At 56.9% G+C, this 25,080-nt stretch overlaps 1 protein-coding gene across 1 annotated transcript; it reads right to left on the bottom strand.

The window, feature by feature from the left end:
* Positions 1 to 431: 431 nt before the first annotated feature.
* Positions 432 to 24,087, bottom strand: PIP5K1A (phosphatidylinositol-4-phosphate 5-kinase type 1 alpha). The gene is given in 19 exon segments (XM_086628255.1): positions 432 to 678; positions 2,122 to 2,205; positions 5,680 to 5,809; positions 6,477 to 6,614; positions 6,966 to 7,050; positions 7,467 to 7,515; positions 8,185 to 8,268; positions 8,912 to 9,117; positions 9,692 to 9,754; positions 9,756 to 9,887; positions 9,889 to 9,978; positions 11,130 to 11,200; positions 11,203 to 11,293; positions 11,532 to 11,649; positions 12,018 to 12,148; positions 14,612 to 14,700; positions 23,177 to 23,296; positions 23,545 to 23,676; positions 24,009 to 24,087. Coding segments are annotated over 19 exon segments (2,139 nt in total).
* Positions 24,088 to 25,080: the final 993 nt, after the last annotated feature.

A 25,080-nucleotide genomic window follows, 5' to 3' on the forward strand; every position in this document is an offset into this window, starting at 1 on the left:
TGGGAACCGAACGGTGTGTGAACAGCGGACTGTCCTCGCGCTCCGCGGGTCCGGATTCTTGGAGTAAGGCCATTCCGCGTGGGTCTTTCAGAAAAAAAATTGTTTTTTTTTTTTTTTTTAAACAAAAAGCTTTTTCTTAAAAAAACATCGGCTTGCGTCGCATCCACTTTGAAAGGCTGAAGTGGAAGGCGGGAAGAGACTCGGCTCCGAAACATCGACTAAAAAACTCCCTTTCTACACCACTACATTCTTGTTTCCATAGCAACCATCGCTAACCAGTATAGAAACCCCCCGCGCTGCCGCAAGGGCAAACTTTAAATTACTTTTTTTTAATATATATATATAAAAAAGAGCAGAGGATTTGCACCCACCGGGAACACGGGGAAGAGTCACTTCATTTCCTTAAAAAAAGCGTTCAGTGAAAATAAAGATCAGTCCGACGCCTGCTCCGAGATCTCCGGGGAAGCGCCCGCAGCCGGCGCCACCGCGGCGGCAGAACCAGCCCTCCTTTCGGCTTCTTTTGGTGCAACACTGGGCTCGCAGCGCCCCGCGCTCTCCTGCAGGCAGACGTCCATCCCGTTCACGCAGGAATCTCGTTTCCAAGTCACTGGGAGCACTGGTGGCCGCGACACGGGCGAGATATCAAAACGGAGCCGAGCGATAAAAACGGGCAGGGGTCTGCGGCAGCACGGAGGGCAGGGAAGGGAGCGGAGCAGGCGCCGTTTGGTCCGTTTGCGTAAGAAATGCTCTAAAAAAAAAGTGTGCCCCTTCCAAAGGGCTCCCTTCTCCTGCGGCTCCTGCTGGGAGCGGAGGGACCAAAGGGCTCAGTTTAAAAACCGGGGGTCGAAGCGATCCAAAAATCTCCCTGACGGCTTAAAAGCTTCACGCCTTGGAAGCGCTCCGAGCGGCGCGGCACGCAGCTCTCCTCGGGATGGAACACGGAGTGGCTGGTGGGGAGAGGAGCTTCTCCCACCGTCGGCGCAGCTTCGGCTCCCTCCTTCTGCCTCTCTCACGCGAGATATTTTATGGGGAACACTGAAAAAAAAACCCTGTTTATTAAAAAAAAAAAAAGAATGACTGTATCTGCGGGACTAAAAAGAAGCGATATGGCTGAATTCAGAGAAACATTTAAATTAAAACTCGTTTAAAATACAAAATAAAACCACGTTGCTCTGTCGAACTGCCCCAACGAGGCTCCGATGCCGTTTCCTTCCCAGTAACTCCGAAGAGTCGCCCGTTCCCTCAAGGTTTGTGGTGTCAGCGTTGGAAGCAGCGAACTCTCCGACAGTCAGATCCCTTTTCCAGCGGGCTTCAGCCCACGTGGAGCAGTTCCTCCTCCTCCTCCCACCAGCCGGCTCGCTCCCACCAAGCTTCCAGGAGCGGAGGACAGCGGGGACGCCGCGGTGGGTCCGGAGCCTGCCAGGTGTGCGCGGCTCAGCCGCGCTGGCTCGCTCTGCTAACGCTATCCCGCTACGTGTAGCTCAGCCTTCCAGCTTTTAGGTCTCTGTCCAGAAAAGATTTCTTTAAAAAAAAATAACGTGATAAATCAGCAACGGGGGCTGAAGGTTTGTCAGACTCCACAGACCACGCAGAGCACAGAACCATCTGCTTCCATCGCGGAGGTTTCGGCGTTGCTCACTGCGAAGAGAAAAGAGCAGAGGAGATGCTGAGGAGGAGGAGTCTGCCTTCCTCCGAGGAAGAGCGGCGGGAGGTCTCCTGCCTGGTCCTCCCCTCCACCCTCTCCACCCTGTGAGAGGCAGAGTGGAGTTGGCTCACCCTAACCACCACCTCACATTAATCAGGAGGGACTGGGAACACTTATCACCCGCAGGGGGGACAGCGAGACGGGCCTGGGCAGCGTCACCCCGCTCCGTCTCCGCCATCAGACCCCCTACGGGCCCTCAGGAACGCGGAACGTCTCCGCTTTGCTCCTGCTGATCAATTTAAGGTGGGTGGGCAGCAGCTCGGCGCTAAGAGCGTTCACACACCAGAGGGGATGGAGAACACCTGCTCCTGCTCTGACCCACTCGGTGCCCGTGTTCCCAGTACAACTGGGGACCATGCCACGATTCCCATCTACCTCCGGAGCCGCGCTCTCCTCCTGAACAGGGCAGTACTCACAAGCTTATCTCCGTCTCCGGCAGGTCTTCGAGCTGCTCTCTCAGCTCTGCGGAGCGCTCGGGGATGGAAGGCCCTGGGGAGCCGCTGGGGAAACAGAAGGGGGAGACCTGTAAAGCAGTTTTTAGAAGTGAGCTGTCATCCCATCTCCGGGGCTGCCCCGCCGTACCGGCCAGCGGGAACATCCCGGCACGGCACACGGGCGTTCGTTAGGCAGGTTTAACACGGAGGCACGGGAAGGCACCCAAAACACCACCTGGAAAATCATCCCTCCTACTCGACGTGACTTCAGACATTAGAAACGAGGATCTCCTGTCCGGCCAAGCAGCAGCACCTTTTACAGAAGTCTTGGAGCACCTCCTCAACACAGAAAACGATCCTGGGTGAAAATAGTCCGGGGACAAAGAAACCACGGAGCACCGGAGCTCAGCGAGTCTCAGCCTTTCCAGACAGAAGAACCCTTGTTTGGAAAAGCCACCGGCAAACGCTTCCTCGTGCTCTGAACGGGAGCTACAGCCCGACAGCTGGGCATGTAACATCGTGGGCACGCTGAGCACCTGCCAGGATATGTGGCCAAGGAGGAACGTGGGGCACAAGACAACTCGCTTTACTCTGGTACCCCCCTTGTTTTCCCCACTTCTTTCCTGCCCCTACGGCTAAAAGGCTGTAAAATCCGCTGGCCAGAGAGCTCCAGTGCCCAGCTTGGGTCTTGCCCGCTTCCTACGAGGATACGGTGACCAGAGCCTCTCTCCTCGCCCCCTGCATAGGGCAGTCACGTCTGTGCCCGCGTCCTTCACCCGGGCCACGCAGTCAGGGCTCTGTGGTGCGCTGGCGACTCACGGAGGGGGTGCCAGAACTGGCTACAGATGGCACGACCCGCTCGGCCCTCCGGCACCCAACACTCATGGCTTGTCCTTCATCAGTGGGTATTCCACTGTCTGCATCCCTACCGGGAGCACCGAGCCGTTGGGTCACCAGGTTACCCATCACCCCGCGCAAACACCCCAGCGGAGACGCGGGGGATCCTCGCCGGGACGGCACCGCCCCTCTCTCTGCCGGATCACACCTCACCCCGGCACCGGGTTACTCGGAGCTGCTCCGGCTTCCTCCTCCGCCGAGGAGCTTCCGACCTACGCGGAAACCAAAGGCGAGGATGCTCCGCGCTGGTTACATCTGGAGCCTCAGCACTAAAGCAGCACTGCCCTAACACAGGGCTGCAGGACGAATCCGAGAATCATTTCGGTTGGAAAAGACCCTTCAGGTCACCGAGTCCAACCGTTAACCCGATGCTGCCAAGTCCACCAGTAAAACACAGCGCTGAAGAGAAAAAGGGCCCCACTCAAACAGACGGGATCACCCTCTGCAACCCCTTGCTGCAGGACGCTGCTCAGCAGCTTCCGTGCCCAGTGGCACATGCCGATGTCTGGGCATCCCCAACGCCAGCACGCTTCTGCCAGAGGTTGTCAACAGAGCTGGACTGAGGACCAGGGGAATCTCGGCCTCGCCAGGGCACCACGCCTGCACGGCATCGCTTACGCCACCGCGGAGAGCCCGTCTGCGACACGCAGGCTGCACGCCAAACAGGCACGCGGCAACGCTTCCGAGGCCGTGCTGCAAAAGAGACCGAGGTGGCTGCACCACAGACGAGACGGCCAAGCTCCTGCTCCTAAGGCAGACCTGGAGCGGGCCAGATCCTGCCCTCCCCCCTGTGCCCACCTCTAGAAGGGCAGAAGCTCTACCTGGAGAGATTTGGGGTGAGATCACTCCCCTTTGTGCATGACTACAGAGATCTAGGGGGTTACACCCCCCCGCAAAGGGTGGTAGACACCCTGCTGGACTGGCTGAGTCTGGAGAGAGAGAGAAAAAAACCACCCAAACACCTTTTTAAATCCATTCAGCAAGTTATGTTTTTATAAATCAACAATCCACAAGTCGCTTTCGTCCTTTTCGGGGTTTGCAGAGCTTTACGGGTCTCCTGGGGTCACAAAAGTGGATTTAAGCCTCTAACAACAGGTCTGATGTAGGGAATTCAGATCCAAAGGCCTCGAACGGGAGATAACACTGGTCTGTTCTCCCTCTTGGATTTCATTACCACTGTTCTGGCGCTGGCACATGGTTTTAGGAGACGTTGGCAAAGGGTGAGCCCACGCTCGAGTGCCAGCAGGGCACGGTGAGCAGCGCGCTCTGCTCCAGAGGCACCTGGGGCCAAGACAGACGAGGCTCTGCAGCTGGGGATCCACCTGGGACTCAACCCAGTGGTGCAGCAGGTTTGAGCTCACCTACCAGAACCCGTGTTTTTATGGAGGAGGGTGCTCGGGGGAAGGAGGACGCCACCCGGAGGGGTTTGACCACCGAGCTGCACAGCAGACAGACACGTTAAGGACCCCCGCGCCTCGGCGCAGGGACGCGCCGCGCTGCAGCGCTGCGTTTCAGGAGTGAACCGGCTGCACGGAGCCCCCGTAACCGCCGGCCGGCCACGAGCGTGAGGCCAAATCCCGGGGCGAGCCCCACTGGGCACACCCTCCAGCCGGGAGCCGGATTCGGGCAGGGTCTGGTTCCTCCCCTCACCTAGACAGGACGATGCCAGGAGCTGTTCTGGCCAAATCCTTTGCTGAGCTGTCAGCTTTATGCACTTGCACGCCCACCGACCTACGTGGAGATCGAAGGAGAGAGACCCGCAGTTAAGTGAGTAAAGAGAAAACTCAGGCATGCTGACACACGGGGAAGGAGCAGCTCTGGTTTCGGATCCCTACCAAGAAGTTTCCATGTTTTACAGAGGGAGTAAGAGGTGTGAATTGCAATTGCACCTCGTTCTCCTGCAGCTCAGGAGAGGGCAGACACTCCGCCAGTGCCACTGTGCGGGCGGTGGGTCAGGAATGGGGAAGGTGGTTTCCGATCACTTCCAGGAAGAGAAGTCAACACCTCAGAACAACTTCTACGAAAGGGATCACCATCTGACCACAGCTCCTCCTCGTCCCTGCTAGTCTCACCACTTCAACAAGAAACATGGAACATTCCAAGGCAGCCACCAGCTCCCTCAGGGCTCTCCATGCGTTTCAGCTCGAGACATTCCGAACCACACCTGCACACATCCCGCAGCCTCCTCTGCCGAGGAGCTGCAGCAGCTCAATGCTAACACAACCAGTAAGTTGCCAGAGAGCCCAACCCTCCGAAAAGAGCAGCAGGAAGGTCATCTTCAGCATCACCCATCATCACATCAATGCTCTTTGTGCACATTTGGGGAGCGACACTTTCACCAACTCACTTTCACTAGCACAATTACCTGGACTCCAGAACAAAGCCGTTAAATTCAGAACACAAAAAGCCACTGGGACCCCCACACAGCCCAAGCAAAAGATGCACGATCACGTCATCCGTAAAGGACCGCGCGCAGGAACGGCACCACAACGCTCCCCTCCCCTGCACATGCTTGACGGCGATTTCTGCAAGCATGCCAAAAACCAGACCATCCACAAAGCAGCACGGAGTCTTCCCACGGCTGAGGAAGGTGGGATGCAGGAGCCACGGGCCCGCCATGCACCCACACAGCAAGAGCCTTACCTATTGGCGGGCGAGTTGAGGCCTCCGCTGCCCAAGGAAGACGTGGACAGGGTGGTTGCGATGGAGTCGCTGTTGGCTTCGTCTACTGGCAGGGTCCTGGGCAGGAGATCTGGGCGACCAAGGTGGGAACCTGAGTTGAAGCACAGACTGTTCCATCACCAGCACACGCAGGATGGTGTGGCATGAGCTCCCACACCAGCCAGGGGTCGAGATCCGTGCTGGATCCCACCCAAGACATCTAAGACACCCCAGCACTGAAGAACTAGCCCTGCACACAGCGCTCTGCTTCAAGCCCAAGCTTCCAACACGACTGCCTAGTCCAGCTTCTCTCCTGGCACAAACCCCTCAGGCACAAGCTGTTGGGAAGAGACGTGGCACGTGCAGCCTCAGGCCACTTCCCAGAAGGAGCTGGACGCTTGGACAGGGCTGAAAGATCCCATGAAGACACACAAAGAAACAATTCCCCACCTCCACAACCTGGTCTTATCCCGCCTGCGAGTAAAGAGTGAGGATTATCATCCTGCCCTGCGTCCATTGCGACGGAATACTTGGAAACAGCCGAGCGTTGGAGGGGCTCGCTGCTCCTCCAGCCCTTCCCACGGCGCCGTCAACGCGCCATTTCTGGCCCCATTTGGCTTCTTGCTCCTGCAACCCCACCAAACAAGCCCTCCCCTGCCCAGACCACAAACAAGGTGGAGGTGTCCCGCACGGCTCAGCAGGCAGCCAGCTTCCCTTAGACAAATCCCAGCTGAAAATAACTTCTCTAGGTGTTTGGGGGTTTTAGCCCAGCCACCAACCTTGCTCCACATCCGCCTCCGTCGTTACTTGTGCTTTTGTCTCGCACAACAGGTGTGACTGGGAAGGCACTCCCCCTTGACAGCTCCGCCGAGGAACTGCTGTGCCAGACCGGCTCTTCTTAGAAGGGGATGGCTTTACTGATGGATTAAAAAAAAAAAAAAAAGGAAAAAAAATAAATCAGAAAGCGTTCTTCCAACGCATTCAGGAAGGAGTAAAAGACCCGACACAGCAACTTTCCAGTCCCTTCCAACCCTAACCATTCTATGATTCTATGACAGAGTCTGTGCCCTGAAGGAACAAGCTGATGGATGAACCAGCTCCTGTAAGGTCACATCTGTGAGGCAAGAACAATCTAGGAGGAAGGAAGGGGTGACACGGCACAACAGACTTCCTAAAGCTCTTGCACCTTCCCAAACCACAGCTGCTGAGCAAGGAGAAACCAGAAAGCACGGCAGGTGCTGAGGGCACGGCTGCGCAGAGGTACTCACGTGGTATTTTCTTGAACGCCGTGTTGCACATAAACCGCTGGAACCTTTCCGCGTAGAAGCTGGGTCTGTGCACAGACACAGTGTCCTACAAGGGCGAGAGACAAAGGTCACCACGTGAACTTGAATTAGCAGGTGATCAAGGTGAACATGAGCTTCTCTCAGGGCTTTGGAACACGCGCCACGCCGGACTAGGAACAGCCAGGGACTCTCGGGGTCGCTCTCCCCAGCAGCTGTGAGTAGCAGGTGAGTTACAAACAGGAGCAACTCTACACAAAGTGATCAATGCTTGTTAACAAACACGCAGATGGCCAGCATTAACGAACCCCAGGGTTTCTGAGAGCATCCAGAAAGCAATACTTCTAGCCTCAGACAGCCAGGATCCCGTGCCCAGAAGAAGCGGGGACGGCGGGCACAGTTCAGACAACGCTGGTACTCTTGCTACCAGTATAGTAAAAACCAGTTTTTACCATATGAGTAAAAACGTGGTGTTCTTCTACTTACCCCATCGTGCACAAGTGCCTTCCAAGAGTGCTCCAGCTTCTTGACAAACCTGACAAAGGAAAGGATTACGGACAGTTTTCACACCAAAGTCCCCCAGTCTCCATCCTATCACGCTGGCTCAGTACCCAGCCTGGCTTCCGACCCGTGGCAAGCACCCCAAGCACAGCCTGCCTGGGCTCTGGATTCTCCTCCTTGTCCCGTTTTCCCAAGCCTGTCCCACAGACCCCGGGGCTGACTGCACAGCTCCCTCTCCCAAGGGGGCAGTTCCACAGGTGTGATCATCGAGGGCAGCTGACTTGCAACGACAGTGAACTTTACGTGTGTAACCCGCTGCACGCCGCGGTCTAAAGCACGCGGAAAAGGTAAAAAGCCACGTGGCTAGTTTTGTTTTATGGGGAGAGGTGGCCCTGGCCATTTTTACACCACCACTTCCTGCACGGTGCCTGTGTACAACCACCGCAGCGCACGAAAACAACTCCCTGATGGTGAATCTGTTCTGGGAACATGAAGTCAATTCAGTAAGCAAGACCCAGAAATTGATCCTAAAAATGCCCAACTTCAAGAAAACACAAAGTGGTAAATAATAATAATAATTAAAAAAAAAAGTTTATTTGCATCTTTATTTCTTGAAAGCCAATCCTGACAACCAAGCAGGAGCAGGCAATGCTGGGAAGTGCTCCTCACCCTTAGGTGACGGGCAGCTGCCCATGTTTCTTACCTGTAGGACTGCAGCACGTCAATGATGCCGATGTAGAGCAGCAGCCGCTCCCCCTTGGCGTTGCGGGCGGGAATGCCGCCCATCCTAGGGCAGGACAGGGCACAAACGTCACCAGGGTGTTCTCACACCCCACTGCCTCTTCTCACGCAGCCTGGCATGGGCTGAATGTTACACCAACTATTTCACAAGTGCCAACACGCGAGAGGCACTTACTGTGCAGCTAAAAATTTGGGGAAGACAAGTCGGAGCAAAACGCTATTTCAAAAAATTAGCGAAACCTCCTGAGAACTGACCCCTTGGTCCGCAGGACCATGTTACTGGAGAGGAGGATTAATCCCAACTCATCCATGGGAGGAGACCAAGCAACTGTGAAGACCATCTACTGCCACCCACACTAAGGTGGCAGCAGGACTTTACGGGCTGTTAGTCCCATCTAACGAAGCACTCGCTACGGCTCGTAAGAGGCAGATGGAAGTAACCAGCTGAAGCTGCCAACAACCAGCAGGCAGAGAACTCCCAAATGCCACCTAGAAGGCAAGAAAAACCTTTTTGTGGCATTAAGGAAGGGAAATTGAAGATAAAAGCACTTCTGACATCCAGACCTCTCTGCCCTGCATGAACCTGGATAGCCCAGTCTGCATCTGAATTAAGTCTTCACTAGCCAAGCTTGGGTTCTACCCCTCACTCCTCGCAGCGTTTCACCAGGAACACCACCAACACCGACTACTGGTCATCTGTTTCTATGGTGCCACCTCGCCGGGCCTCTCCTTGGATGGATTCCATGGCTGTCGAGTAGAGGGCCTTCTGGGCAGCGGGTCGCCGCGTATCGGTCTGGGACGTCCCGTCTGCCATCGCGTGCTCTCTCTGTGCCAGGTCGATGTTGTGGATTGCAACGAGCAAACTGTAATCCATGATTTTAAAGCTCTGCAGGACCTGGGCAGAAAGTCAACAAAGGCTGGTTCGTTATTGCCAGCCCAGGGAAACTGTCGGAGCAGACATTTTCGGAAGCGTACTCAGCGGTTTTGCCCGCAGCCCCGAGGGTATCGGGAGGATGGCTTTTAATCCACGGCTCGTGCACAGTCAGCTCGTCGCTAGTGGCCAACGGGAGCTAGAGGAAAGCCACCAGCACTGCTCCTGTGCAGACAGGGACCAAGCCAGGGAGAACAGTTTTGCAGGGTCGCCCAAAGGCGGTCGACAACTCGAGACCAGGCTCAGCCCAGCACCCCAGCCCTCTGCCCCGGGCCTGCCCTGCGCCAGAGCTCAGCCTTGGCACAGGGTGCCTCCCCCACCTCTGCAGGCAGCACTGGGTTTGATTCAGGTTGGAAGAATTGAACGAAACTGGGGTCCAGGTCGTGCTTCTTGTCCACACCATGACCAGAAAAAGCCGGTTCTCTAAGCCAACACCCCATGCAGAGGCTACAAGGGTGGCAGCTCCCATCTCCTTTCCATGGGAATGGCTCAGAAAAAGGAAATAACTCTCCACGCCGCCCTCCACCCTTCCACTTACCAAACAGTCCCTCTGCAACGTTTTGCACAGAGCGTTATACATGTCAGAGTCTAAGAAGAGGCCCATCAGGGATGTCCTGCATAAATCCAAGTCCTGTACTTCGGGAAGACCTTCTCGCGCTCCTCTGGGACGCTCGGCGTTTGTAGGTGGAGCCCTTCAGGTCGTACTTCAGGTGCATTTTGACGGAGCGCGGCAGCCAGGTTGTTCATCACGACAATGCGAATGTTTTTGCCTCCGGCCTGGACGCAGTACAAGCCGTAAAACTTCGGCAGCAGCGTCCTCGGGTTCTGGTTTCAAGTTCTGAAACGCCAAGACAAAGAAATCCCATCGAAGCCATTCTGGTTACTCACGTGCCAGCCAGAGGAGTTGTTTGCTTCTTCCTGTGCCTCTACGCTGACACGGAGCTGGTAACGATCCAAAGCCATCGTCAAAGAAGCCAAGGAACAAGGGCAGGTGAGCACAGGGAACAGGGTGGGTGATGCCTACAGGTGTTAATAACCTCTCTGCAAAGCTGAATGGGTCAGAGACCAAGCAGCAAATTCCTTCTTTCCTGCACTCACACAGAGGCTGAGCTGGGGAGGCTTCGGCGTAATGGAAGATCTTGTGCTCAGCCTTTTTAAATCCGGCGCCTGGTGAAGCTAAACACATCAGGGTAGAGATTGATCTGGACTCTCACAGCTGCACAAGACACCAGATGGAATTTTGAAGAAAAAACAACGTGGTTCTGGGATATAATCACAGCAAAAACACTTGTGGGTTCAGAAGCAGTTGGAGGAACTCAGCTAGTGACCCCCAACAGCATCAAAGGTCCTGAGGCACTTCCACAGGGCGGGCTCCTCACGGCTGAATTCCCTTCACAGCAGTGGCTTGTGAAGGCCCAGGCTGGAATGAGCACAAGCAGTCGGGATCGTGTTCAGGGTGGGATCCGATTTTGCTCCAGAACTGAAAAAGCACCTTTTGCTACAGCCACTTTCCTAAAATTAATACACCTTTCCTTCCAACGCTGCCCTTCTATATATAGAAATTCAAATCAGAGCTCTTCAACGGGATACTTCATCTTTGCAGACAGAACCAAGCCCAGTCCTGGGAAGGGAAACACAAGCACGGCTTTCCCAGACAAAGCACACGGGTGTGACGCTGTGCAGCACGGAAGCAGCGAGGAGCTCACAGCGAGTCACGAAGCAGCCCGCAGCCTTCCGACACGGTCCGGTGTCACCAAGTGCCACCGGGACCCCCGCGCAGCACACCGGGCCCAGGATACCCAGGGATCCCGTGTCAGTGTGTGACCATCTGTGAAACTGGACGGTTGAGAAAGAAGCTGCCGCTCAGCTGGGGCACAGATCGAACATCCACTCGCACCCAGAAGGTGGCACACGGCAATACCCACCACTCTGGTACCTTTGGGGACCCCTCCCCAGCTTGCAAAGAAAGCCTCGACCAAGTGACTCACCATGTAGTAGCCAGGCAGCAGCTTCTGCAAGAACTCAGCCTCCTTGTGCTGAACCGTTTGATGATGAACTCGTCATCGCCGGATACGTAGAAGAGGGATCCGCTGGCGCCGGAGTTTGACAGTTCAATGAGAGGCTCGTTGCAGAGCGAGTACTGAGGGAGACACGGTGAGAGACGCAGAGGTGAGAGACATTCGACAGGAAACGTCGAGGCGAAGGCTCTTCCTTCCAAACACCCACCAGAGGCAACCCCAGGGGCAGGCACAGCATCCACTGCCGTGCTCACAGCTCGCCGCGGGGCCTCCAGCACTCCACGGCTCCGCGAGGAAGATGAGGACAAACACCCATCACGCACGCAGCAAATGGAAACCTGGTCCAACCACCCAACTTACCAGATAGTCATCCGGTCGGATCCCAAACAGCTCCCGGAAATAGCGAAAGGCCACCGGAGCGTAGGTTTTGAACCGAAAGTCGTTGTAGTGATGAGCTGGGGTCAGGTTACTCCCTTCACTGATCGAGGAGAAGCACACACAAGTATTTGTATTTGAGGCATTTCTTAAGAAACTGGCCTAAAGCAAACTGGCTGGCTGCTTCTAACACGCCGGAGGGCTGGAAAGCACCACCCCAAAAGGGACACAGAGGCTCACACAACACCATGGCTGCGTTTGTTCACACAGCTGCTGGTGGACACATCCCGGGGACAGCCAGGGCTCTGCAGGAAACAGGTCACAGGCAGGAGCCAGCGCTGGTCTGTAAGCAGCACCCTGAGTAGCTCTGCTGTCCTCGTTTGGTGCTGCTTCCCCATGTCCAAGCAGGGTTAGGAACTAGTGCTGCTACTCACTATCAAGCACCGCGGAGAGAAGAAAGCAAGCACTGACCTTGGGAAGAAAATACTTTCTACTACGTAGAAATCTTGCATGAGAACATCTCTTTCGGGTTTGGTGCTCAAGCTTCCAACTGTGTGTGTGATGCCCAGCTGAATGGCACCTTTCAAGGCAGATGATGTCGTCTGGAGGGGCAGAGAGAACGAGACAAACAATGAGGAGCAGCAGATGGGAAATAGGAATGAAAGGAGTTAAAGAAAAGAGAGCCCCAGTCTAAAACAGCACTGTTAGTCGGGGTACTTTACACCTACTGCTTCCAGCTTCCGTCATTTTTTCATTGACCAACATCGTTTTGGTGATGGGAACACTGGGAAACACCCCTTCATCCCCGAGAGCATCCTGCTCGAACCTTGCCCTCCGGGTGGCCGAGCAGTAAAGGGCCCTGAACTAGAATCAAATCCAGTTGGTCCTCGAAAGACTGAATTTCACACCACCCTCCCACAGCCTCAGCTCTGCGTCTGGGAAGACATCCAGGGACAGATTATCTCGTGCCCCTGGGAATAAACACGCTCCTTGCCACTTGGCTGGCCAGCTCCTGGAACCACGCGCTTCAAAGCTCGCCCTTCCCCGGCTCGGGCACGGGACCCGGGTCTGCCACGGGGCGAGGCGGGCACGGCCAGCACACACACTCGCTCCTGCCTGGTGCCGCCCACACTCCTCCGTCTGCCTCTCTGGCCAGGTCGTGGCTCTTTAACCTGAGCAGTTCCCTCTCGTTTTTAAATAAGGAGCCAAGCCATGAATCCCGCTCCTGCATCCTCTGCAAACTGCCCAAGAACAATGCAGGACTGTGTTCCGCTCCCAGCTCCTCACGCCAAGAGTCCTCCTCTGTCTACAAAGCACATGATCTCATCTCGGCCCACCGAGACGTGCCCCAGCCCAGCTCGTGCTGTGGGCTGTCGCTCCCAGAGCTGCCCAGATGAGATCTGCTCAGCCCCCCGATGTTACACGGCCTGTCGGGGCACAGGGCACGGGGCACGGGGCCATGAGCTCTGCTGCAGAGCCCGCTGGAACCGCTGAGGCTGCAGAGCAGGTGCAGGGTGGATTCCTGCGCTGTAGCTCATGGACATTTCACTTGGCTTACACATAAATCAGCTGGACCCAGAACGAGATCCAGGGCTCACGATCCAACCAGTTTGTGTTTGTTTCCTCAAGCTAAACAAATCCCAGCCCCCCTGCCACATGCAAGAAATCGCTGCAGATCAAAGCGTTTGGCAACAGAGGACACCGCAGTAGCTGGGGACAAACATTCTGAGCTTTTTCCCCAGACACACATCCTCCATGAAGCCTTGTAAAACAAACGGGAACATTTCTTCCACTTAACTGGTTTTCTGTTACAGCTGCAAGAGACCTGCCCACGGTGCCCTGAAGAGAGCAACAAAAACTGGCAGCAACACCAGCTTGTCGACAACGTCCTTTTCTGCTTCAGCTGCCCGTTTGCATTTGATACCTCAGTATCAGACGGGGAGGGAGGAAGAACTTGACTCTTCTCTCCCTCCTCTCCCTCTAAAGGCTAAAGCTGCTTGAAAACAGACCTCGGCCCAGCTCACCTAGCCCTGCTTCAACTCCCAGAACAGCCTCGCTGATGAGAAACAGCACCCACCAGCACGGCTGCCTTGTTTGTGCACACAGAGCCACGGGGCCAGGTTGCCAAGGAACGAGTATTTTTCTCTTCTGTTAGCCAGCACCATCAGCTGAGCAGCTGACTGCCTGTTTACAACAGCTTTTATAGGGCAAAGAATTCTAAAAAACAACTCACCGCCCCTGGAAAAGGAGGGGATGGAAAACAGACAGACTGTTAGTCTCATTCCCAGATAAATCCCACACAGTGTCCCACCAGGTATCTGGGACCCTTGCAAGAAACATTTCAGGCATTTTCCATTGGCTTTACTCTTTCCCTCCTATTACTGCTGTCTGACCTTCTATCTCTGAACTTGCTGGCAAACTGAAGGCCAGCTCCCAGTCCTGGAGACACAAGCCATTCCAAAAAGGGCAGGATAACAAAAGCCAACTTCTGTGGAAACACCGTTTGAATTCCTCCCTTCCACTCTGATTCCCGACGGAGGGATGGAGGCGCATCTGGATTAGAGATTTCAGACCAGGAGCTCCGCTTACAGAGCGGTGAAATGCCCATGGCAAGGCATTACCCATTTCATCTACATCCCAGAAGTCTCCCTCACTTCAGAGGACAGCTGGCCCATTCTGATGAAGTCCAGCAAACTGGAAGCAGCATAAATACCCACATTTACAGGCTTTTTAACCCAAACAATCTCCTCTTTGTAAGCAAATTCCAGTAATGCCACAAGATCTACGGAAACTGTTGTGCCCAAAGAGCACAGAAAGCCCCCAGTAAGCCAGAAGCAGCCCAGGAAGTGTCGCTAACGGGCAAAGTTTAAAAATAATCCCCGCTTTAGAAAGCTACGGAAGAGAAGCCGAGGAGCACACGCTCAGTCCGGCGGTTCCGTCCCTCCGAGACCATCTTCAGCGACTGGCACAGACCTTACGGTTATGTAACGCCGAACCCTGGGAGACACCCCAACGGCAAAGATGGGAACGCCAACAGTCCGGGAGCTGTGCAAGAAGCAACTTGCCTTTTTATAGGTCGTCTCGCCCGTGGAGTCCACTCCTCTGTGTCCTTTCTTATCGTCTGCGAGCCCGGCTGCCCCGAGGAACCTGGCATCTAGGATTGGAGCACAAGACGGTAAGAATCAAGGTCGTAAAACCCAACACCGTAGATGGGGGTGGCTGCCCAGAGCCGCCTGGCATCATCTTGCTGTTTTCAAAGACAGAGCTTGTGAAGTGCACCCTGCTGAAGCCCCAGAGCCCCGCGTGCCTGCGAAGGGAGGACGTGGCAGGGGCTGGCCTCTGGGACAGCAACGGGATTGAAACACCTTCAGAGAACCCACTGACTCCTGCGTGATCGAGGCCAGACGTCCAAGTAGAGAGAAACACCTTCCTGCACGACCACCTGGAAGGGTTTGCTTTTTTCTAACCACCATTAAACACATCGGCTCTAAGCGAGACTGGACCAACTGCAGCTGGTCACGGTGTTTTTTGCCAGTAAGGGCAAGTCTTTGAGGAAACATTTTAGGAAGGTGGCAAATTCTACTCTGACTCATGCCCCAGGAGCTCGCTTGACTCATCGCCTTCTGTCTAACACTCGCAGCTGCTAAATGGTGCTTCGCAGTCAAAACCAGTCGAACGTCTCGCTCGCGGCAGGAGACCCACATGGTGTCTTGGTGGCACGAGAATTGCTCAGCTCCAGGACAAACTGGGTTTTTAAGCAGAGATTCCCTTGGTAAGGAGAAATGCTCTGACTTCCCAAACCAGTGCCTGCAGCTTGCTGCGCTTACCGCTGCCCGGTTTGCCCCTAACTTGAACGAGACTGGAAAAACAGCGGACGAGTCTGAAATTGGGAATTCTCTTAGGCAGGGAACAAACCAGCTTGCTGGTCAGAAGCTTACCTCAGGGGTGAGTGATTTTTTGAAAGCAGATGATCCTGTCAAAAGAAAAAGCCACACTCAGAAAGGGTTAATCACTGCGATGCAATCACAAGGACGCCTGACGCACTGCCCCGATGTTTGAAGGCATCTGAAGAAGCCCTGACTCACAGCTGCCTTCTTCTTCCCAGCTCCTCCTCTGCCGGCAGAGCGGAGTTTTGCCAAGCCACAAGGCAACACTGCTCTGCCCACCGCTGGCCAGCCGAGCTCAGCCTTGTGCCGGTGCCACCGGCCCGGCTCTGCGCTGCCCGCTCCGCTGCCGCCCGGCGCTCCTGCTCCTCCCGCCGACACGCGGGACCACCTTCGGAGGTGGCACCGGCAACGCTCCCCGCCGGCTTCGCGGGATTATTGCCGTCCGTCAGTCGGAACCGGGAGGGCCGAGCGCTCCGCAGAGTTTCGCCAGGCGCGCTGACCGTGCCTGATCCTCAAATTATCTCCAGGACCCTTTCACTAAAAGGCCGGAACATAACCTTTCCGCTGGAAGCCAAGCCCAGGGATATTCTTGCTGCCATAGCGCTAAATACCTGCGAGGTGAGGCATTAACTGTTATCTTTCAGGCCTGGACTCCCATCTTGGGCTTTTTTTGGATGCAGGAAGGCAAAAAAAAAAAAAGTAATTAGATGACACAGCCCCTCTGCAATGTCTGCCTACACCACCAAGCCACCAGCCAGCTCGCGACCAACACCAGTGAGGCCACGAGCTCCCAGGACAGGGACGCGGGTCCCAGCCAGGCAAAGGCACAAAATGGCGCTGCGCTTTCTGCCTACGGCCCAGGAAGCCAGACAAGCTCCTTGTTTGGTTTTACCTTCTGCTCGGACTCAGCAGCCGCCTTTTTACCACGGGAGCCACAAGCACAGCTCTGTGACACCACCACCCCCCCCCAGAACACCCCCCCACGCAGCGGGCAGCGGGCACAGGGCTCCTTCCCGACACCCAGCGGTTGTTCCAGCTCAAGCACCCGCGACGCACGCTGCGATTCCAGCAAACGCCGCGGCTCCACAAAAACTCCATTTCAGCAGAAGGGATGGAGGCACTTCGGAGGAGAAAACCCCAGCTGCCTTCGGATCCCCTCCTCGAGCATCAAGTTCTCGTTTCGACACGTATTAACGAGGAGCAAAACAGCCGGCGACAAACGCTCTGCGCTAAACAACGCGAGCGCACGACGACTGGCTCCGACGCCTCCCACCCTTCTCATCTCCCTTAAAGACGAGAAAGTTTGTCCCAACAAACTCTGATTTTTGCATTTGAAGTTCTTGCAGCCAGGGATTCTCCTCCCTGGCTGTGCCCTCGGAGCCGGCCGCTCCACTTCGCCTCTCACAAAATCATTTCGGTTGGAAAAGACCTTTAAGATCATCAAGTCCAACCGTAACCTAACGCTGCCAAATCCCACTAAGCCATCTACGACGGAATCCCAGAATCATGGAAAAGGTTGGAAAAGACCCTCTTGCACCCCTTCCCGGGCACCGAGGGAGCACCTCTGGGCAGAAGGAAGCTCCTGTGACCTCGTGTGTTACGACTCCACCACCGCGCCACGAGGCTTTTGAACGTGCCAAGATCCACGCGGACACAGGGACGGACGAAACATCCCGGGCACCACAATACACCACCTGTTCAACAGCAATAAAGCCCTTTTTTTTTTTTTTTTTTTCAGGCAGGCATCTGTAATTATGTAAATCCAAACCTCTAAAATCCCCAGGATTTAAGCAATCCTGAAGCAGCGCCGGCAGCCTCACCACCTGGGAGATTTTCCGTGTTAATATTTAATCATCCGTACAAAACCATATCCACTAGGATTTCACTGAAGCTCCTCTGGCCAGAGGACCCAGCAGCAAATCTTCTCTCTGCTGCCTTAACCACACGCAGCACCCGTTAGGAACGGGAACACGCAACGAGGCGCCGCGGGAAGAGCTGGCATCCCGCGGCGCAGCTGGCCCCGCCGCACCTCGGGGTACCTTTATTTTGGGGGTTCCACCAGGATTTTAAGGAAGATGCACATCTCGGCACAGACCGGAGCATCAGCTCCACCTTCTCCTCTCCCCCCACCACCCCAAGATCCCGGTGCCCCGGTTCGCCCTTCCACGCAGCGACCTGGGAGGCGACGAGGAGGACCCTGCCCACCAGGTTGGTCACCAGGGTGAGTCAAGGTGGCAGAGCTGCGGGCAGGGCGCCGGTGCAGCCGCGGCGTCACCCGGCCCCAGCACACCAGCACACCCGTTTTCGCAGCAGGAACCTCCCCCTCCCTCCCTGCCATTTCCAAACAAGTTTGCTGCCGATTGGGAAATCGGTAATTCCTGTTTGAGGTCTGCTCGGCTCCGGTACGGCTCCACCACGCGTCCTCCTGCGAAAACGAGCTCGTTCCATCACCAAAAGCGTTCCTGGCTGGGGTGGGAGAACAAAACTCCACGTGAAAACGTTTTCAGTTATCTCCACCTCTTCTTACCGCTCTGCAAAGGCCCCGTTGTGTCGTCCCACACACACCATGCTCGGAGAAGCGAAGGTGTTAAATTCAATGGCACATACGTCACAAAATGCAAGAATTTCAAAAAAAAAGCTGCTATTTCGGTATCTGTTTCACACCTCTAAAATGAAAGAATCATCAGTCATAGCTCTGACCCAGGCTGACAACTGAAACAAACGCCCTGAAAGACCTAAACGGTTAATTCTGGCCAAAGGAAACAGGATCAGGCTTCGAAAGCCCTGTCCAGAAATGAACTCATGATGTCCCAAAAGTTTCCTTTTTAATTTCTTTCGTGACTCTGGGAGAAATCCCTACGGGCCATTTCGGAGCAGTGCTCAGCGCTGTTTACTGGAAGCTGAACCAAGCTAAATAAAGAGCCGCCTGCCTTCTGCAGCCCGGGATTGTTTTCAGGCAGCAGCAGCTCGCACGCTCTTCCCCACCATGGCACAAACACGAGGGGAAAAAAGCCACAAAAGTCGTGGCGACGGCACCTGGTCAAACTTCAGACCAAGATTTCCCTGGAACGAGGCATTCCGGCGGGATCCGCGCCCGTTCAGCAGACGAGCGCGCTAATTTGGCGGAGGCAGGACAAACAGAGCGTGGCTCTGGTTTTAAATAGAGGGATTTTAGCTGCGCCTCGTGTTTCAGACAAAATAAAAAGTGAAAACGTTAGCCCAGCCAAACACAGCACGGAGCTCGGCTCTCCAGCGCCTGAGCGGGGCAAGCGGAGCGCCGGGACGCGTCCCACCGCACGCACGGCCCTTCCTCCCCGCCCCGCGGCTTTCATCCGGCCAAGCGAGCGGTGAGGGGCAGCTCAAAAATGGGAATATTCTCCTTCCTCAACTGGTCCTTCGCCCGCAGGTGGTGGCACCATCGATACGAGCGCTCCTGGGCACGCAGAAGTTGGCGGAGCACGAGCCTCGGACACCCCAAACACCACCTGGAGCTGGAGCACGTCGGAGCCTCCATAGACACATCCAAGTCGCTGCCCGCACAAAAATCCCTCTAATGCTTTTTTTTTTTTTCTCCCCCTCTGCCTGCAATCCCCCCAAAAAGCCTGTTGGCATGAGTGCCCCCCTCCAGTCCGAGGCCACGGCTGCAAACAGCACAGCAGCGGGGATTTCTGGTCTCCAAAGTGCAAACCAGCAGAAACCACCGCAGCAAAGCCCCACTGGAACAATCCTGCCGGCGCGCACGGGGATGCGGTTTAGATGTCAGGAGAGCGTTTACCGCACCACACTTCATAACCCAGCAGCTTTTGCTGAGAGCGGGAGCAGCTTATTTAGGGGGGGGCGGAACACCACACCACCCAGTTTTGCCAGTCCTCAAAAGCCAAGACAGTTACACGGCGCGGCATTTGGATGCTGGTTACTGGGGAGGAAGATCCATGGATCCATGCTTTGGTTAAGCACATAACCACAGTCCATCTACCTCTCTTCGAAACGCGCCACCGAGCAGCACAAAAAGCTGAGATCTAGACGAGGAAAAACAAAAAGTTACACAGTCGTTGCGGCGAGCTGACACTTCAGCTACTGAATATTCTCAATATATTTGAATATTGAGATGTTTCTCCCAAGAAAAGAAATCCTGCTTCCGCCCATCCGGCACACACAGCTCCAAACTTCGCAAGCAAACCACTTCCGAGCGAGGCGCCCGAGTGCACGCAACACTCTTCCATGGCTCTGGAGGCAACAGCCTAAACATTTCACCTGCTTTTCTTGGGAAAGCCCTTCTGGAAAACCGTACAGCCTGGCCTGAGCTAAGAGCAACGCCAACGCTCCTAGTGGCAGCGGCCAGAGGATGGAAGCATGACCACGCAGCCCGGCCCCGCCAGCGCGGAACACGGCTCCTCCGGAGGGAGATAAACCACTTGATACCGGCCAGGAGGCCAAGCGCGTGAGTAATCACTTTGCAATTCTCTGCGTCGATGGATTTTGTTCCAACAAATCACGTTAAGGATTAAACCAACGGTCCCGAAGCTGCCGTAAGAACGCTCACGAATCCAGTTTCTCGATAAAGGGCCCTGGAACGTCGCGGATTCCCCAGTAGGGAGAGCTTTCCCAGCACCGTTGGCAGCCGATGCGCGCACGGCTGCATTCACCACCCTGGAATGGTGGCAAAATCTCCCTCCTCCCTGCCCTCATTGATGGAGGCGCAGGACAGGCTGCTCCCGGACTCACCGGGTACCGCTGACGTGTCCGCGCCGGGAAAAGGCCCCGGGAAAGAGAGCGGAGACGCAACCTCCGTAACGTTATCTGGACGGTTTTCTCACCGCCCATCCTCAGCCCCTCTTCACCAGCAGGTGCTCCACCGACCCTCACTGAAACCCTGGATCCACCGTTTGGGGCTTATCCTAGAGATTCCAGGAAAAGACGTGCTTCACGGCAACTGGTTATTTGGGATCTTCAATCCCAAACCAACATAACCCGCAGGGTCTGGGAAGAAACCGCTCTCCTCCGTGTCTCGGCAGCACAGCAGACCTTGACCGAAGATCGGTGGTCACGAGAGCACAGACAAACACAATCCCAGTCTAAACGCGTACGGAAGCCGGAACGCATCTTGACTGACCATTCCAAGGAGGAATGAGGTTCTACCAAGCTCCCCCATCAGGACGAGGGCACAGACTGGTTTTTTCTGAAGGCATTCTGGACCAGACCACTCTGTGGAAACCCTTGATGGCAACTCCTGCCCCTGTGTCCTGCAGAAAAGCCGAGGAGACTCCTTCCATACCGCAGCATCTCCTGGCCGTTGGCTTTGCACAAGGTCTGCCATTGGAAATTAATCCCACCGTGGGCCGAAGGACCATCGACTTCACGGCTCTGCGTTACTCACGCTTTTCCACCAAAACAGTGGATGATTTAAAATTTAAGCCGATCCCCGCTCCCAGACAGCAACGCCGCTTCCAGAAACACAAAGGCAACAGGTTTTCTGGGGTGTGAGGAATGGGAAGTCCAGCTTTACGGCTATCGGGAGCTACTCCGGGGGGTGTGAATCGTAACAATAAACGCTCCAAGCGTTCCTCTTCCCGCTCGGCAACGTCACCCAGCCTGGGAAGGGAGGGGTGTCACACCGCCCCTCTTCCAGCGAGGATGCGATTCACGGGACTACGGAACCAACCCCCGCAGGGACGTGATGATTGACACGGAAACCAGGAATCGGGCACCCTGCCTGCTGCTTCCACCTTCTCCGCTTGGGGGAAGACGAACGATCCTTCCAGAAAAAGCGGGATCCTTGGGTCAGACATAAGGCACCTTTTCAGCACCGGGAGCGCTCTGCTCTTAAACAAGGCAGAGTCCGTCGGGTACTGTGGGATTTAATCACCGCGGGCTTGCACAGGATACAAGGAAGGGCAATAAGGAGCACAACACCTCGTGTGGGGGGCACGGTATCCCGGCTGGGCTGCCGGAGGAAGGAAGCTCTGGGAAGCAGAGGGACGTGGCGCAGGCGGCGGCATTAACTCCCCCCACCTCCGAAACCAAGCGGGGTGGTGGGAGCAGAAAAAACCGCCGAGCGGCCCCTGCCCAGCACGCGGCGCAGCCTGCAGGGAGGGAGGAGCAGCTTTTACTTTCCAACGGGAAATTCAGTCGTAATTCAGGGAAATGGCACTCCAGGCCACTGGTGCACCCTCAAAACCACACGATTCTCACTCGCTTTCTGGCCTGCTGCTTCGCCGGACGAGCTTCCGTCCGGCAGACAAATCCGGCATTTATTCCGGCAGGGCTGGCTCCCACCTTTGTTCTCTTGGCTACGATCTTTTGTCTCCATCTCAAAGAAGAGGAGCTTTGCCCCACGCCGGGGTGGGCATCACGCACCGCGCGACTCCCACGGCACTGACAGCCGAGGCGACAGGACCCAGCGGGCGATGCCAGCCTGCGACACCCACGGAGATCCCGCGGCCGACGGCTGGAAGAAGCGAGGGTTTTATAAACACGAGCCGGGACCCGGAGTCACTTGACGGCCCTATTTTTAAGCCCGGGGAGACGAGCCACTCAGATGTTTCTCCTTAATAAACCATCTTCCCTCCCGCGCGCTCAAGTCCCGGCAAGGTGGGATCAGAGAGCTTCGTCCCTCCTGCAGAAATTTGGGATAGTGAGGGGGGGGAGTCCTCCTGGGTGTTTTACACCCACAGGAAGGGCTGGGCAGCGCGGGAACCCCGATCTCCGCTCACTCAGCGCCATTTCCCAGTCCCCCGACGTGGCTGAGCCTTCTGCAGCGCAATCCTTTTGTCTGTGGGTGCCAGGAGGGGCTGCAACAGGGGCGACAACGAACCCTCAACGCACTCGCACCGTAGGGCGGCCACCGAAATGCACATGAGCATTTTTTGGCACAAGCTGCTTCGAAGCGGAGGGCAGCCAAAACGAGAAAAAGCTCTTTGGGAGTTTCCCCAGGGAGTCAACTGAGGCAGCGAGGGGGGAGCTGCTGCCTGCCTGGCCTGGGTAAGGTTTCAAAATCATCCACATCCCCTCATCTACGCCGGATGATTCCAGTAAGAGAGTAACAGCCCTCCCAGGGAGCCAGTGCCCCAAAACGCTGTGGCAGGGGGCACAGGTGGTTGAAAGTTTACCGTGGAGCAAAAGCAAACCCTCGCGTCCGAAACAACCACCAGCCTCCTTTTGTCCCCTGCCTTCTGCGGAGCCGCTCCTCCGGCACCTGCGCCCTTCCAGCGCCGTTTCGGGATCGCTCTCCTCGGCTCACAGCTCTCGTCACCCCGGCTCCGCCTGTTCTTTCCAGGAGCTGCAGGAGAACCACGTCCTACCCGCAGCCCAAACACCACCCGGGGCAGCGGGTGACCACCCGGCGGCACGGCTGAGATCCGAGGCTCAAAGCCTGCGCCGTCAGGGATCAGCCGAGGTGAACGCGCGTCACGTCGCGTGCGTCACGCAGCGGCGGCTCTGTCACAACCAGAATTCAAATCCCGTGGGAAACGCACGCTCGCCAACACCGCGCGGGCCGGAGAAGCGAACAATGGCAATCACCCCACCAGGAAGGGAGAAGAGATTTACTGTTTTACTCACATATTTTCTCTTGAGTAACGCTCTCAAAACCCCTCGAGCTCGCTGAGGCCAGCTCCTCCTTCTCAGCTCAGAAGACAGGAGAAGATCGAGCTCCCAAAGGAAGCCCCAAAGCAAAAGGAAAGGACCCAAGGGTCTCGCCCCCGGCCATGGCACCGCAGCTGCCGCAGCCAGGAAAGACCAAACCACTCTCTTTCTTCCTCACAAAACCGGCTGTATCGGACTGGCAGGTACGGCCTCCCCGGCGCCAGCCCACGCGGTGAGCAAAGATAACGCGGGTGATGGACGTCTGTCCATCTTCACCACCTGCCCCAAAGGACATGGCCAGAAAACCAAGCCCAGACAGACCCCCGCAACAGACGCTTCGTCAACGCCGCAGCAATAATTAAACGAATTTTGGCGGGCGGTGCACGACCATCTGGCCTGAAGTCCTTCTAGGAGAGGAGCGAGGCAGCGGGGTGTGAGGTGCAAAACCAACACCCTGAGAGCCCCGAGTCTTCCTGTGGGTTTCTCCTCTCCGTGCTGTGGCTCGGACAAGCGCTTGTCCCACTGACCGGGGAAGCTGCAGCGCCCTGTGCTGCGATAAACGGGAACGGGCCGTTCCCTGCCGGAGTGGCTCAGGAAAGGCGGCTGGATCTCGTCAAACGCAAATTTAAAGGCTTCGAGAAAGTCGTTTTGGTTTCCAGCTACAAAGCAGCGTGAAGAAGCTGGTTTGGGGCCTGTGGAAAGGGGGGAACATGGCTCTCGACTCCCAAACCTGTGGAATGCCGGCCGGGAGGAGGCAGAGCCGCAGGTTTAAGAGCCGAAAGTGCCTGTTTTATCCCCGCCAAGGTTTCCACCCTTTGTTCCCATCCGTCTGCGGGGACGGGGACGGTGCCCAGTCCCAACTCTGCTCACATTTTAATCAGCAAAGAGAAACCCCAGCCATGAGAGGCCTCCAGGACCTTCCCCTCGATCTCCGGCTCCAGCCACCAAACGAGCCCACGCAGGAGATGGCCACGCTCCCACAACATCTCGCCTCCCACCAGTCGAGCCACCTTCGCCTTGCCCGACACCAGAGTGCAGCGAAGCGGGTGACTCCGCCGAGGAGCCGCCATCCCCCCGTTCCTCGGCACGGTCCTGGCTCTAGGCGGGCACTCCGGCTCCCCGCGCCCCACCAGCCGAGCCGGGGGGCCCGGGACCTGCTGGCACCAACCCCCCTGCTCCCCCAGCCCAGCCCCGCACCCCTTGGAACGTTCCCCAGGCCCCCCGCCCCCTCCAACTGCCCCTTCGAAGGGGCTTTTCGAGCCCCCCCAGCCCCCATTCATGCCCGGAGGGTCCTCGCCGCACCCGCAGCCCCCTGCCCAGAAAAGGGCAGCCCTACACCCACCGCCCCGCCCCGCGGAGCCCACCGCCCTGCAGTGCTCGCTCCCACGTACCCCCCACCCTCGGCCTCACCCCCCAGCGCTGCCCCAGAGCGCCGGCCGCCCCCCCACGCTCACCCGCGGCTTCGCCCCTCTCCTCGCCACCCGCCGGGCCCCGCCCGGGCCCCACTCCCCCCCCCGCACCCCTCACGCCCCCGCAGAGCCTCCCCCAGCCCCGGGCCTCCCCCCCCGGCCCCGGGCGTCTCCCGCCTTCGGAGCCCCCCCCCGAGCCCCGCAGTGCCTCAGCCCCCCCGCCGGCACCGCGCCCCCCCCCCCCCCGTACCCGCCAGGCCCGCCGCTGCTCCCGCTGCTGCCCCCCGACTCGGGCCCCGCCGCCGCCATCTTGGAGCGCTCCCTCCTCCTCCTGCGGCGGCCGCCGGCTCGCGCGCGGCGCCGGCGCCCCTCCCCGCTTGGCTCCGCCCCTCCCCGCTTGGCTCCGCCCCTTCTCGGCAGGCCCCGCCCCACGGGGCGGCTGCGCCACACCCCCCCCCCCCCCCCACTTGGATTCGCCCCCGCGGACGCGACTACTCGGGGAGGGGGGGGGAAACACCCTCAGGGCGCATACGCGAGGGGGTGGCGAGAGGGCGGTCACGTGACGAACGAAGCGCGGCCAAAACAAAGCCGGGAGCACGTGGCGCGCGGGACGTCACTGTATCATGACCTCACGCGGTGACGTCATTTTCCGTA

This window comes from Tauraco erythrolophus, chromosome 30 (assembly GCF_009769465.1).
Source record: "Tauraco erythrolophus isolate bTauEry1 chromosome 30, bTauEry1.pri, whole genome shotgun sequence".
NCBI lineage: Eukaryota > Metazoa > Chordata > Aves > Musophagiformes > Musophagidae > Tauraco > Tauraco erythrolophus.